Source organism: Athene noctua, chromosome Z (genome assembly GCF_965140245.1).
Source record: "Athene noctua chromosome Z, bAthNoc1.hap1.1, whole genome shotgun sequence".
Classification (NCBI taxonomy): Eukaryota; Metazoa; Chordata; class Aves; order Strigiformes; family Strigidae; genus Athene; species Athene noctua.
Window position 1 is genome coordinate 60,853,899 of NC_134077.1, and position 14,439 is coordinate 60,868,337.

The following is a 14,439-nucleotide window of genomic DNA, read 5'->3' on the forward strand; positions in this document are numbered from 1 at the left end:
TTGAATGTCCACCAAAAATTGTAATTTCTTATTCATTATTTTAGTGCTGAGAGTGATTATATTTTCTTGGGTTTTGCTTACTTCATGGATGCATAGATAAAAAGTGAACTAAGTGACACAGGATATACTCAAATCCATCTTTGTTGACAAGTTCTAACTGATCATGTAAATCAGAGGGTATTGTTCTCTCTCTGATAGTACAAGTGTGAGTCTTCTGGTCAGAAGGCAGACAGCCCAGTATTTTTTATCTCTCAGGGAGAGCTAGCATGGATTGAACATTTTAAACTGCTGTCTCTCAGGGTCACACAGGCACCATTCCCAGAAAAAAAAAAAAAAAAAAAAAAAAAAGTTGATGATTATAATATTTATTTGCTGAGTAGAACTCCAAAATGTAACTTTTAAATGTCACATTCACATCGTGTCTGTATCTGTGAGCATGATTTTGTTGCATTCATGAGATTCTCATGAAAGGTCCAGTGAACTTAACGAGCTGGTATATCAGTGATGGTGATAATCTATATAGTACAGATATACTTCTTACACTGTGAATATTCAAGTTTAGGGCTATGACCCACAGAACTGACAAAACAAATTATTTCTGGCATTTCAGCAAGTAGTTACATGGTAATGTAAATACTTCTCACTGAGGAAAAAATTCTTCAGAATACAAGAAGGTTAAAGCTTTCCAACATGCAAATACCATCACTTTCAGGGTGGTTCTCCATAGATGCTCTTTTCTTTTTAATGATGATTTTGGCAGTGGTGTTTTGGAACTGCTAACTATCACAAATATGCATTCTGTACATTAAACAGGTCCCTGCATCATCTTTATTTCATGGAATAATCTGCATTTTACAGCATGAAGAAAACCTGTGTAAATGCAAAGGGCCGCAGAAAAGTGTCAGAATTTTAACAGGTATGTTGGCAAATGTTCTCACTTACTTTGTTTGTTCTGTAATTGCTCAGTTGCTGAATCAAAAATTTTAAAATACAAATATTTGGCTCTGAATTATCAAACTGAAAAATCAACACAGAAGAGACAAAGGGGAAGTAAAGCTGACACAGAAGGGAAGAAAGAGTGAAGTGCTTACGGATGCAGAAGAACTTGATTAAATTTAGAACCAGTGTTTTACATTTCTTCCAGAATGAGTGAAACTTTTCTGGGAGCAAACTAATGTCCTCATGAACTGTGGGAGTTTAATTTCATAACAGCAGAGAAAGGTGGCAAAAACTGTCTTTTGCATAACCCACAATATAAATCCAAACCAAAATAATTTTAATTTTAAAAAACAGTTAAGCCACCTAGAAAATATATTTAATTGTCAGTATCACATTATATACAAAGCTGGGGCATTTAACAGCAAAGAAATGAGTATTTAAGGAGATCGTAAATCATACATTACCCACATAGTAAAGATGCACAGTATTCTTGTTAGTTAAAAAAAAAAAGTCCATCTCAGCCTTAACTCTAACCAGGATCTTAACATTTCTAGTCTCATTATGGTAATTATTTTCTTTATTAATTCCTTCTTTCATTTCTTCCTTATCTTTTCTCTCACCTGTGCCCTTCTCTCTTACTCGTGTTATATAACACAATATAACATAATCAAAAGTCCATCTAAAAATGATCTGTAGATAAACAACTAAGAACTTAGCTAAACTTAAGACTCAGATAATGCTTTGTGGCTATAGGTGTATTCATTTCACTTGTTATTCATCATTATTCTCCAGACACTACATTTCAGACAATAAATGCACAGGTGAGCACGACTGGACACATAGGAGGCTTATGTAAAATGCAACCCTCCCAGAACTTTCTGGGAGAAATGAGTTGTCTGAATTAGTGAGCAGCTAAACACTTCCAGATCCCTCTTCTTCCCTCAGAGGTTACTTCCTCCAGTGCTGGTTTACAGATCACCGTGCTGAAGACGCACCAGCGCTATAACTTCTGATTCAGTTACCCTTAATCACCATTGTAGAACTCTGCACTTTGAACATGGGACTGTTACAGAGCACTAGGCTATTATCTATCATGATGATATCTTAGCAAGGATCTCTCAGCAATGCTGTACTAGATACAGATCATCATAGTCATTATCATTCATGAAAATTTTCATGATATCCTTTGTTTTTCATGATACAATGAGGTTGGCAGAGAGAATAACATCCCATGAGTAGAACATACAGAATAGATGCCTTGGTGAGAATAAAGAAGAGGAATGACGGGATGGACAAAGAGGGAAAAGTCTTCCAGCAGCAGAAAGATGAGGAAAGAAGGAAAGGTGGATAGACTACAGAAAGGGGGGGGGGGGGGGAAATCTGAAGAAAAGGATACAAAGGAGAGAATCTAGGAAAGGAAAGAGCTCTCATCGATGGACTACGTTGTCCTTTCTGCCAAATCAAAGAACACTAAAGAGGCTCTGGCAGAAACTGCCAGTGCACCTCTGCTCTTCAGCTAGCAGAGCAGAGAGGCATCTGCAGAGATGTGCATTTTCTCTATACATTGTAACAGAAAAGCCAGAATTTTCTCCTTAATTAACAGACACAGCAAAATTAGTTTCTGAGGTAAGAGATCAGTGTCATCCACCTGGAATAAAACACTTTGCACTCACAGTATCTTTCTTCGTAGTGGGGCCATTCTTACTGGCTGGCTGTGTTTCTGCCCTCCATCTCCTTTGAGACAAAATCTGCCAGGATGTATTAGACATAGCTGAATCTTTTTTCATTTTTGTTTAAAACTAATAAACAATGAATGGAAACTTCCATTTTTGCACTCTTGACATTGGTTTAATTACTACTACAACAGGACAACAGGGAAGAGCATGTACAGTTCTACCCGTGGTCACGCCATCCTTCTGTTTGGCAGATCCTTTGACTTTGTGAAAGGTTTTGAGAAAATTTGTGAAAGATATCTTAGGAGAAAAGGATGTTCCAGAGCTGTGACCTTGAACTCCCTCAAGAGAGCATTATTACAGAATTATAACAGAATTATTTCTTATTCAATCACAAACAAATAGAGGTTATATGTCCTAAAATACCCCTTCCCAACTTCTGCCTTATCTGGAACATCAAGTGTTCAAAAACCTGTCATACTTCCTAAGTGATAGGTTAGTGTTCTTTCAGCCTCCTTCCCCATTAATAAACTCACCACTTCCAGGTCATGCCTTCTGTTAGACACAGGCCGTAGTAAAGAAGATCTTTTTCATTTCTTGGCCCAACAAGTTGCACTGAACAAGTTCCATGCAAAGAAATGTCAGGCATATAATGCACAGGAGCTGTACTGGAAGTAGTGAAGAGCCCCAAGTTCTAAAACTAAAATTTGCTCTAAAGTTATTATTTTTACACATTATTCAGTGGAAAAGGTGCCCAGGTTCTCTCACAGATTAAAGACATTCAACTTCCTCACACAAGAAGAGGGCAAAGAAGATGAAGCATAATCACCCTATCATCATTTCTTAGGCATGTAGATGAATATCCCTCCAAGATACGTCTCATGAAAGCACCTGAACAAAGCTAAAGGAATGAGAATTGAGAAGACAATCCCACATCTAAAGGGGGTAGGGAACATGAGAAGCAGCTGAATATCAGCTCTCCTAGTGAAGTGTCTGAAGTAATCTCTGAGAGGAGTTTGGGAACAAATGGAACTAGCCCAACTAGAGTTCATGAAACGAGGGTGGGCCATGCTGGAAGATGCAGAACTACATTTTCTCTCTTCAGGTAAGGACATTTGGCTACCATATTTAAATTATGTTTATATTTTGAAAAGTGGGTTAGATTATCACTTGCCACTGGACCACTCCTTTTAGCAAGAGTATCATCTCAGCCATATGCTAACAACAACATAATGGCCTAAGAAAAGAACAGTGAAATAAGCAGTGGTTTTGCATTTTATGGTTTCTATGATACTATAATATAGGAAAGTCCTATAGCTACTTTCAGTATAGCTGAGTCAGTTTTACAGAAAAGGGTAGCTATAATAATTCTGACTCAGGGGATGACTGAGAAACAAGTTAACTGGAATGTTAACTCAAGTGAACTTGGGTGAAAAAACCCAACTTCTTCCATGTGGATGAATTCACTCAGATGAGTCATTTCAGATAAACAATTTTTCCACCATCATTCCAAAGGGGCTCAAGACAATTTCCCTAGCTATAATTCATAGCTAAACACTAGAAATGTCATTTTGATGCTTACTTTCTGCATGTATTTGACATTCTATAACTGAAACTTTACAATTCAATGAGAATTTGGAGAGACAAAATGTGCAGTTGTTCTTTTCAAAAGAACTTAGGATTTAGTGTCACAGGGTGCCAGGTCAGGCACTGAAGCCAGCTGAAAAAATTCCTACTTTCATCACCCTTCTTTTCTCTCCATACCTTAGCCATTCACCATAGCTATGCATTGTGGGTTGCCAGTAAAGTTAGTACAGCAATTTGCACTGTCAAATAGATCTCTGAAATTAAAACAAAATAAATAAAAAAAAAAGAAAAAAAGATGTACGTTACCACTATTTTAATGACATGGCTTACATTTCAGCCCAATCAAAGAGATGCATCTGCACAAATGGGAAGATGGCAAACAGTCATGCTGGCACAGGCATCAGTACAAGCAGTGGGAGTCTCCACAGACAGTTCTGCAACTAATGCTATCATCTTTTCAAATTATGCCTGCCAGTATGGTCAGAACTATAATGAGGTGGGAGCTTAAAAAAAGACAACAAACACAATCAAAGAAGGAAAGGTAAGAGAAAGCACAGGGTGAACTGAACAGAAAAATATGCAATGCAGCCTTATTCCTAAAAACAAAATGAAATCCACATGGTAACTGAATGAGGCAGTATCAGTCCAATTATCAGTGATCGGGAAAAGCCCAGATTCAGGCCTATTCCAAGGTCCAGACCAAAATATTTCTTCACTACCAACAGACAGGTTCCTTTATTTCCTTATGTGAATCACTGAACTCCTGCCATTAAACTGCTCAGGGGAAATGCAAGACTTGGGCAGGAGAACACCCTGGGCAAAGGACTGCTCTGCCAAATACCTGTCCCAATTTCTTTCTGTCCCTTTCTTCTGCCCTAGACTCTTTATCCCAGTTGAATACTTTCACCACCTTTTTTCTTGTCTTCTCTACATTCAGGGCAGAAGGCTTTCCTCCTCTGCATCCCCAAAAGGCTTATTAAAGACTGCTGTCAATTATTGTGCTCACTCCCACAGTGACCGACAAGAAGTGGGAACAGTAATTGCTGCATAAAAGTCATGCTTTGCTGTGGACTGCACATAGGGTTAGGGGTACAGACCCTACAGTCTATACACTAGGAACAGTGAGAAGCATGCTGAGTGAGGATGAGCAATCTTAAGGTATTGCTGCTGAAGGCGAAAAAGTGTCTACTGTACAGGTGAATCCTGTCACTCAAAATTTGGACACACATAGGTGGCTTTTTGTGAGAACAGCAATGTACTCAAAACAGAGATCGCATCCTGTTTCAATGAATAATGAGGCAGGTATTTGCTAAGGAAGAAACTGCTAACATAATTGATCATGTGCAAAACTGGTGTTTTATTTTTAAAAAATCAACAATCTTATTATTTTCAAAAGTAGTTGAAGTTAAAAGTAAATAAAATCAGAGGCAAGCCTCAAGCATGGAAAACTGCAGATCAAAAAACTGTGTACCAGCAAATTGGATCATATGGTGGCTGGTGTCAAGGAAATCTGAATACTCCTTTGGATTCCAAAAGTATCCATCTTTCTAAGGCAACCTCTGAATGACTCCCTGACATAACCTCCATTCTTTGAAGATTTCTCTTCCCTGAAGAGTATTCTTTCATCTACTATGCTCCAGACACTTTCACTCAAAAAACTGATGAACATGTACCCCCAGTTCCTTCCAAAAATATTATCTGTTTCAGGTCTTCAGTGGCCAGCATGTCTGCTTGCAGGACTTCCTGAAGGACTTTACGCTGCCACTTCCTTTGAATATATATGCCCTCTGTGGTTTCCTCCTGAATTATGACCCCAGGGTGCCCAACACATCTCTGGATGAGATGATGAGATGAGCACCAATCTGCGAAACTCGTATTGAAGAATGCTGGAAAGTTGAAGCACAGCACAGTAGAGAAGCTGCCAGAGCTGGCAGAGGTACTTTCAGGCTGCAAAAGGACTAGAAAGGAAAGAATAATTTTGGGACTAGGTAGGCAAAATAGTGAGAAGAGAGGCAATAAAATCAAATAGGAGGAAAGTGAGAACAGAGACCAAGGTCAGATCCTGGATCACAATCAGTTGGAACTAACAATAGAGGAGGGATTCAGTGATTATTATCAATAAGTAAAGGACAAGACAGAGACACATGAAAACTTGCATTTTGAGCAGTCAGACAGATACTGATTTTTATCATAGCAGAGCTAAGAATGTAGGGGGGTGTGGGGGGGGAAGAGATAAAAGTCACAGATTGTGACAACAGTGATAAAATGGACCAATTTAGTGCCCTTGCTCAGAGAAAAATCTTTCCCCAGAGCATGGTGTGTATAGACAAGCTATCTGGCCTCCAAGAAAGTACAAGAAGCAACCTCAGCTAGCAGATACAAGCACTCCACACAGAGCAGGTATGCTGAATAAAACTACACTACTGCTGACACCCCTCACTGGTCCCTCCACTCACCTGGTGCCCAGTATCCTTACTTCCTAGCTGAATCAGAAAGAAACAGCTTCAAATAGAACATGGTGTGGGTTAGGAATGCAGGAGTTCTCGTCTTTTTTTTTTTTTTTTGGGGGGGGTGGGGGGGGTGGGGGGTGTGACAACAGTGCAGTACCCTTAAGGATGTGGCTGTAACGAGGTACTCAGGAAAATTTTGCAGTTTGGGGTTCACACTGAAATGTGTCCAAATGCTCCCAAACTAGCTATGATTGCCATCTGGCCTCAGCAAAGAGCACTTTATAAACACTGAAAAAAAATGCCTCTGGGGACTACATCCCTCCTTTTTCAGAGGCTTTTTTTTGGCATAGCATGACTTTCACAACGTTTTTGTTAGGCTACATGATGCAATGTAGCATTAGGAAAAGATACTTGGGGACAATGATGTATTTGTCAAATCTACCAATTCCTAGTGGCTTTTGTACTTCTGTATAAAACACTGTCATACAAGCCAAGTTGGAAGTATATTACAGCACAGCTTTACTTTTTGCTTGTAGTTTGTGCCTTATGTGTCAGAAAAACCCCTCACCATCTTTAGCAAGAAATAGGGTGGTCAAAACAACAGTGAAATTCACTGAGAAAAGATCAGAAAATAGGGTTTTAATTTATCCTCTTCAGAAAAACAAACTGAGACTGCACAAGGTCCAGGTTTTGTGACCCATTGATTACTACATAGTTCAGTAAGGTGGCAGTTCATGCTTAAACGTACTTTAAGCACTCCAGATATAGGAAGAGAGCTGACGTGCATAATTCATTGAACCAATCAATAAGGAGAGCTAATTGCTAGAGGAGATGTAATGTCATATTTAGTGAACGTGTATTTATGAATATTAGCTTCTAGATGTAACCATCCGGGCCTAACACTGCTCCTGCTGAATCCAATGGGATTGTTGATTGTGGTTTCAGTAGAACAATTTGCTAAACAGTGAGCCATCATCTGTGAAATGCCAGGGAAGGTGAGACACGTCAAGGTCTTGAATCTACAAACAGGAGTAAACAGTATGTCGTAATACACTGAGCAAAGATAATGTAAACTACAGGAAAAAATACTGACAGGGAAAAGCTAATCACTGGCAAATAAATTTTTGGAGACATAGAACAAACAGGGAGGTAGAGAAAGGATTTCCCCCTTTTCTCCCCTTTTAAAAGCAATCAGAGGATGTGGGAAGATGTTAGTCATTAATATAATACTGATGTTTAAGGGAAAAATGAATTAATTTAAGGCAGAGAATGGTTTAAAGTGGAACCTGTGGTTTTGGCTGTCTGCACTTTACTGTTTCAACTTTATTAGGAAAGCTGTGGTTTTAAAGGTAGGAGCACAGGTCTTAAGGGAGGCAAAATGGAACTCCGTGTTATAGTAAGACTTTTTGTAAAGCGTTTAAGTTCTCACACTTCACATCCCCATGAAAAAGAGGATGACATCTGACTTTGTAGGACACTTCAGGTTCCTCAGTGAAAAAAACCCACAACACATACTTTAGTACAATAGTACATCTCCCGTTTAAGTTCCTTCACAACCTGTAATGGATCTTCGCAGTAGGTCTGTTGGACTGAATTTTATAGGCACTAACTCTTTCAAATAAGAGAGAGCAGACCCATAGGCTGTCCAAAGCCATGGTGGTGGTTCTCAGCTTTAGTCTGGTAAGCAACAGTTTGGGCATGGGTGGACACGCGTTTCATCACACCCCTCCCTGGCACCTCCACTCACCAGAGGACCGGGCCTCCAAAGGACCGGGCCTCCAAAGGACCGGGCCTCCAGAGGACCGGGCCTCCAGAGGACCGGGCCTCCAGAGGACCGGGCCCAGCCACGACACACCGTCCCTAGGCCCGCAGGCTCTCCGTGGCCTGCAGCGCTCCCCAGCAAGGTGGTGGGAGTGCGGAGGTGGCCATGCTCCTTGCCCTGACCACCGCTTCCCGGCTGAAGCAGCCGCTGCTCGTTCTTCTTTCTGAGCGTGGTGACCACCAACAGGCTTTGGAGGACAATTCAACGTTAAATGACGCAGAGCAGCGTTTATAAAGTACCGGCCCGCAGACTCCCGTGAGGCAAAGCCCGTGAATGTCAGTGAGGCAGCTCGTTCTCCCGCCTGGTCCCCCGGCCCGCTTCCCCGGGGCCGGCAGGGCGGGCCTGGCCGAGCGGGTCGGCCGGGGCTTCCCCGGGGTCCCTCCGCGCCGCGGGGGCAGGGCTGGGGGGCCGCTGCCGGTGCTGGGCACCGGGCCTTGCCGCAGGCCTCGCACTACGCCGCGGTTCCCGCGGCCCCGCCGGCGGGGCGGCGGCCTCCCAGCCCGGCCGGGTGAGGGGCAGCCCTCGGGGGCGGCGGCGGGGGCCGGTGGTCGCCGCGGGCCCGGGAGCGCGGGAGGCGGCGGAGCGCGCGGATAGCGCGGCTGCCATTTCCCCGGGCCCTCGGCGCCGCCGGGCGGGAGCGAGCGAGGGCGGGCGGAGGAGGAGGAGGAGGAGGAAGGGGGGAGGGGAGGGAGGGGAGAGGGAGGTGGCTGAGACGGAGTGAACTGAGGCGCTCAGCTGCTAACACTCACACACCGCCTGCCGCCGCCGCCGCGCTGCTCCGGGACTCCGGGCAGGAGGGAGAGAGGGAAGGCGAGGAAAAGCCAGACGCGGGAGAGAAGGCAGAAGATTGCTGGCAGGGAGAAGGAAGTCAGAGAGGAGGGAAGCGCGGAAAGAGGGAGAAGGAGCCCTCCTCCCCGTGGAGAGACGACTTCCCATGCAGCTGGGGACAGAGCGAGAAGCTGGAGCTCAGAAACTGTGAGAGAAGCTTTCCAAGCAAGTTACTTAATCCCCGAAGAGCGGCGGGAGGAGGGGACAACAGTAATCACCGATCATAGCCATTATTCCCAACCCCTCATCATTTAACACCCGGGCGGTTCAATGCACTACTCCAAGCTCTTCCTAGTTTCCTCCTCGGGGTAACTTTGGAGGACGCGCCGCCGGGGCCGCCCGGAGGTGAGAAGAACCTCGGAAGAAGGAAAGAGAAGTTTTGTGGGGGTTGCGTGCGGAGGAGGAGAAGATGGGGTGGAAGCGCCGCTGCTGCTGGGGAGGCGGAGGCGGCGGGGACCTTCTCTGTCGGCTCACCCTGGTGCTGGGGTTCCTGCTGCCCGCCTGCAGGACGCGCCTGTACACCAACCACTGGGCTGTGCGGATAGCTGGGGGGCTCCCGGAGGCCAACAGGATAGCTAGCAAGTACGGATACGTCAATATAGGACAGGTAACCCTCCTTACAACTACTTCCGAGCGGGCGTCGGCGGCGCGGCCGGCGGGCAGGGTCTGCTGCCGCCGCCCTGCGCCGCCGCCGGGGCAGGGACAGGGACAGGGGCAAGGGACGGGCGGCTCCGCGGCCGCAGTACGACCCCGGCCCCGCCGCCGCGGGGCGGCCTGCGAAGCGCACCCCCGCCCCCCCACCCCGGCCCCCCGCCGCGGGCCGGCGGAGGGGATGCGAGGGGGCAGGTACGCCGGGGCCCCGCCGGAGGGGTCGGGGCCGCGACCGCGGGACCCCCTCCGCGGCCAGGTGCGGAGCGCGGCGCGCGCCGCCGAGCCGCCGGGGGGGAAGGGGGGGCGGGGCGCGAGGGACTGCGGGGCACGAGGGACTCCGGGGCGCTCTGGCTGCCGCCGCGCTGCCTCCGCGGCGGCTGAACTTTGCGCTTCGCGGCGAGCAGCCTCCTGCCCCCCTTGCAAAGGCAAAACCGCCAGTGCAAGAGGAACTCGTCCTGCGTCGGGCGCCCGTCGCCCCGGCAGCCAGGACGTGGCAGCTGCGGCCGCCGGCCCGCCGCGGGGGGCGTCCCGACCCCTCTTCTGGCGGCGCGGGCGAAAGGAGAAGGTGACAGGGGTGGCCCCGTCGCCCCGGGGCGGCTGCCCGGCATGCGGCGGCCTTCGGGGTCCCGCGGGAAGGGGAGAGCGGCCAAGGGGGCCGAGGCTGCCCCAGGGTGGGAGCCGGCCGGCCCTCCCGCCCGCCGCCGCGGCCCGCGCTGCTGTCCCTCAGCCCGCGCGCTTTCCGCCGGGTCTCTTGCGAAAGGAGGGGAGAGAAGAGGTCGGCTCTCGGATGCTGGCGCTGTAGGCAGAGCTGCCCCGGCCCGCGCACGGCCAGTGGGCAGCACTTGGGCGCAGCGGAGCCCGCAGATGTTTCGCTGGAAAACACCTGGGCTGGCGAAATCCGGAGATGACCCCATGAGAAGATTCTTGGATCCAGCCAGGTCCAGGAACTGCAAGTGAGGGAACACCTGGTTCTCGCTGGATCCCATCGCGCTGAAAAATACCTCCACCGCTGCTACAGCTAGGCACAGTTGCTCTTTAAAATGTCCTAAGATCATTTTTTCTGAGTTTGTGCCCAGTATCCTAGGCTTTCCTGGCAATTATCCTCAGAATATGAGTAGCATTTGTAGGATTAAGCAAGGTGAGTGCTTAAAAATTAAACAATTCCGTTGCACGCTTGGGTGTGAACATCCAAGCACAGTCTTTCTAGACAGTAGTTTATACTGCATGAATTGAAAGTTTAGAAATGAGCGTTTACAGGTACAGAAAGCTTCATCTTATACATGAGATTCACAACACCACAGCTGTGTTTGCACAACAGGCCTTCTGCATCAAACCGATCAAACTGAGATCTGTACAACACAATTTGCGTTGTAGAATGAGTTCCCACGTACTGCATCACTGACTCAAAATTTGAAGTGTGCATCTCAAACTTTCCCAATCATTGCAAGCCTGAATAAGACAATTGTGCAGTCTATTAGGATAAATAATTGACATAAGAAAAGCTGGAAAATGGCACTGAGTAGCACCAACAAGGTGTGTAAAGATGCAGTAAAATTGAGTACTCTTGGAGCACTTGAGCAGGTAGGCAATGTTATTCCCAGTTGGAGGCACAGAAATTTGCAAGGAAACTTCCATGTCAAAATTGAACCCCCACCTTGAAACTGCCATTTAGGAACTCAAGCACAAAGTTTTGCACTGATGCTTTTCTTTTTCGTCTTGCACACCTCCTTTGCTCAAGGTCTTTCTCTGTGTTCATATCTGGGCTTTCACAGCACCACAATAAGCAACATTTAGCTGGTTGCAGGATGCACTTCTTCCCCTTTTGTCTTTTGTCAGCTAGCTAACTCAGAACCTCCTTTTTTATACCTTGAACATCAAAACTTCACATTGAGTTAAGAATGTAGTAAGCCACTATTGCTTCTTATGTGTCAGTGAAAATGCCATGCATACACCTATGAGATATTAATAATAGATACATTACTGATCAGGTACACAGATGGGAATGAGAGAAAATAGGGACTATAAATAATGAAAAACTAAGATACGTTACTGGGTATACAGATGAAAAGAGCATATGTGAAGGAGCCAATACCATTATTTAGTTATAGGGAGAGTGCAAGTAGGAGATGAATGTAAGAATGTTAAATGATGGGTACATGAGAAATAAAACTTCAGTAATAATGTGAACTGGACTGATGAGTGATTCCTCATCTTCTGGCTATAACCAGCCTTTAAGAACAAGAAGCAGGCAGTGGGCATATGTGAAGAAATTCCAGAGAGCTTCCTGTATGTACTTTGTGTTGAAGTAACTAGGTGCTAGATGTCATTGTGCTGTGCCAACGTAGAGCTCAGCACTCTACTGTTACAGCTACATGCCCTAAGAAATGTTGTGCATTTGCAAAAAGTCTTATGCAGAGCTGCCTTTCGTGGGTATCTTTTTACTATGGCCAGTGTTAAGTTTCTGATACTTTCTTGCAAAATCATCTCCAAATGGAATTTCTGTGACAGCACATTCAGAAGTGTGTTGGTGGTCAGTCTAATGTCTGCTCTCTTATTCACAGCTAGTGCTTATACAACTTTCATCAGTCTGACCTGGTTGCTAGGTAGAATTTATAATTTGAGAGAGTCCATAAAGTAATACAGATGGCTGTGGTCTGACCATACATAGTTTAACACGTATATATTGTTAAAAGCCCATGTAAAATAATTCAATGACTCTTATTTCTTAAAAATACAAAAACATATGCATCATTTTCTGTGAAGATTATTGATCATTCTTTGTAGACTCTATCGCTTGATAAAGACGGGTAGAGGGAGTAAGGTATTAATTTTTAGAGAATGGAAGTCAGGGATGGTCTGAACTGATGAGTTAGATTTGCCTGTAATGGGCTTTCTTCATAGATTTAGAAAAGCAGGAAGATACTTGACACAGAACAGGAAGTGCAAAAGAATATGAGAATGGGGTAAGAATCTGCTGTTTATTGTTGAGAGACAATTGCAAGTGATTTAAAAATCTGTATTTATTGTGAGATGCTGAAAGACATTCTCTTAGTTGAATATACTATGAAAACACTGAAAAAGATATCCTGTAAGCAGAATTCTGTTAGAGGCAGGACTTCACGTGCTTATGTCTGCATATTGTAGTGGCTATGGCCAGGCAATAACACTTCGGTTTTGCAGATAACATCTCTTCTGGGTAAGTGGAAATATTATGATTAAAGCTGCATCAGTAAGAGCTAAGCTGTTTACTTCTGCTTGAAGAAGGTAATTACAAATCTCTAAAAAAAAACGCATCCAAAATTAATCTGAAATAGATTAAAAAAACTTAATGTAATGCATTAAGTATAATATTTTTTGTTAAATTAAATTTTTGAGCTCACCTTTAAGAAGAAAGTAGAAAAAACTAAACCCAAATTCCACTACTCGCCCAAAGAACTGACTCAGTACAAATGCCCCAGAAAAATAATGGAATTAAAATATTCAAGATAAGAGGTAGTGAAACTGTGTATAAAAAATGAAGGTCAAGTAGGTGCAGTTGCAAAGTTGCAAACCCAGGAGTAGTCTGGCAACAGTTAATTGCATGATTAGAGCTGAAGGTAATAGTGCAAAACAGGAGTTCTGAAGGTTGTACTCTTACCAGCCACCCTGTTAATTTTGCATGAGTGGAGATGCAAGGTGCTATGGAATAGGGAGAGTTTAGGGTAGGTTAGGAGTATAACAGTGAAGTGTAGGCAATATTTGGGTTGTGTTTGTGAAAAATGGCATTGAAAGGCACATTAAGTTGATCAGTGGAGACAAGATGGTAGACCCAGGAAAGCTGTGAATCATAAACATTGTACAACATCCCTTCTCCCAGTTTTTGTTATTTGGTGCATTCCGAAGCGATGCACTGTGATCTGAAGAATATCCAGTTGAGTCTTGAAATAACTTCTTAAGTCCATTTTCATGGTGATGACAAGAAAGCTACCAAGCCTACCAGAGTGACTGGATGAATCAGATGACAGAAAGGAATGTTAAAAGAGGCCTTGAGATCACCTGCTGGTGAGCAATTAAGAACTCCTTTATCTCAGAGCTTCTGGTAAACTCCTGTTGCTCTCAGACTTCTCTGTGCTCTCCATCTCTTGTTACAGCAGTTTGAAGCTTTAGCTTCTCTGCTTATTGAAAAGAGTTTTCTATTAATTTTTAGGGTACACAATGCAACAGAGAAAGAGTCTTCTTTGACTCTGTGTTTTTCCAGGCTGTATGTTCTGGTTCTTGTTTCCTACAAATTGTTCCAACATAATGCTCATTTACCCTGTGTTTCCTTACCATTACCAATGTCAAGTTGACAGACACAGAAGCTTGTTCTCCAAGTTACTTGAATTCTTTTAGTGAATCTAGTAGGGATTGTCATTAATTTTCTTCTTCTATGGCTTGGAAAAGCATAGAGCAGCAACTTAGACCTATCATTGTATCGACTATTAGCTTCTGTTAGGAAACTCTTTTCCCC

General features: G+C 44.5%; 1 protein-coding gene across 3 annotated transcripts in view; it reads left to right on the forward strand.

The window, feature by feature from the left end:
• The first annotated feature begins 9,268 nt into the window (after window positions 1-9,268).
• The window catches only part of PCSK5 (proprotein convertase subtilisin/kexin type 5), a 249,494-nt gene continuing 244,323 nt past the window's right edge, over window positions 9,269-14,439 (forward strand). For all 3 annotated transcript variants that reach the window (XM_074931390.1, XM_074931391.1, XM_074931392.1), the window contains exon 1: window positions 9,269-9,906. In XM_074931390.1, the coding sequence (XP_074787491.1) occupies window positions 9,709-9,906 (198 nt within the window). In that variant the 5' untranslated portion in view covers window positions 9,269-9,708. The remainder of the gene's footprint in view (window positions 9,907-14,439) is intronic.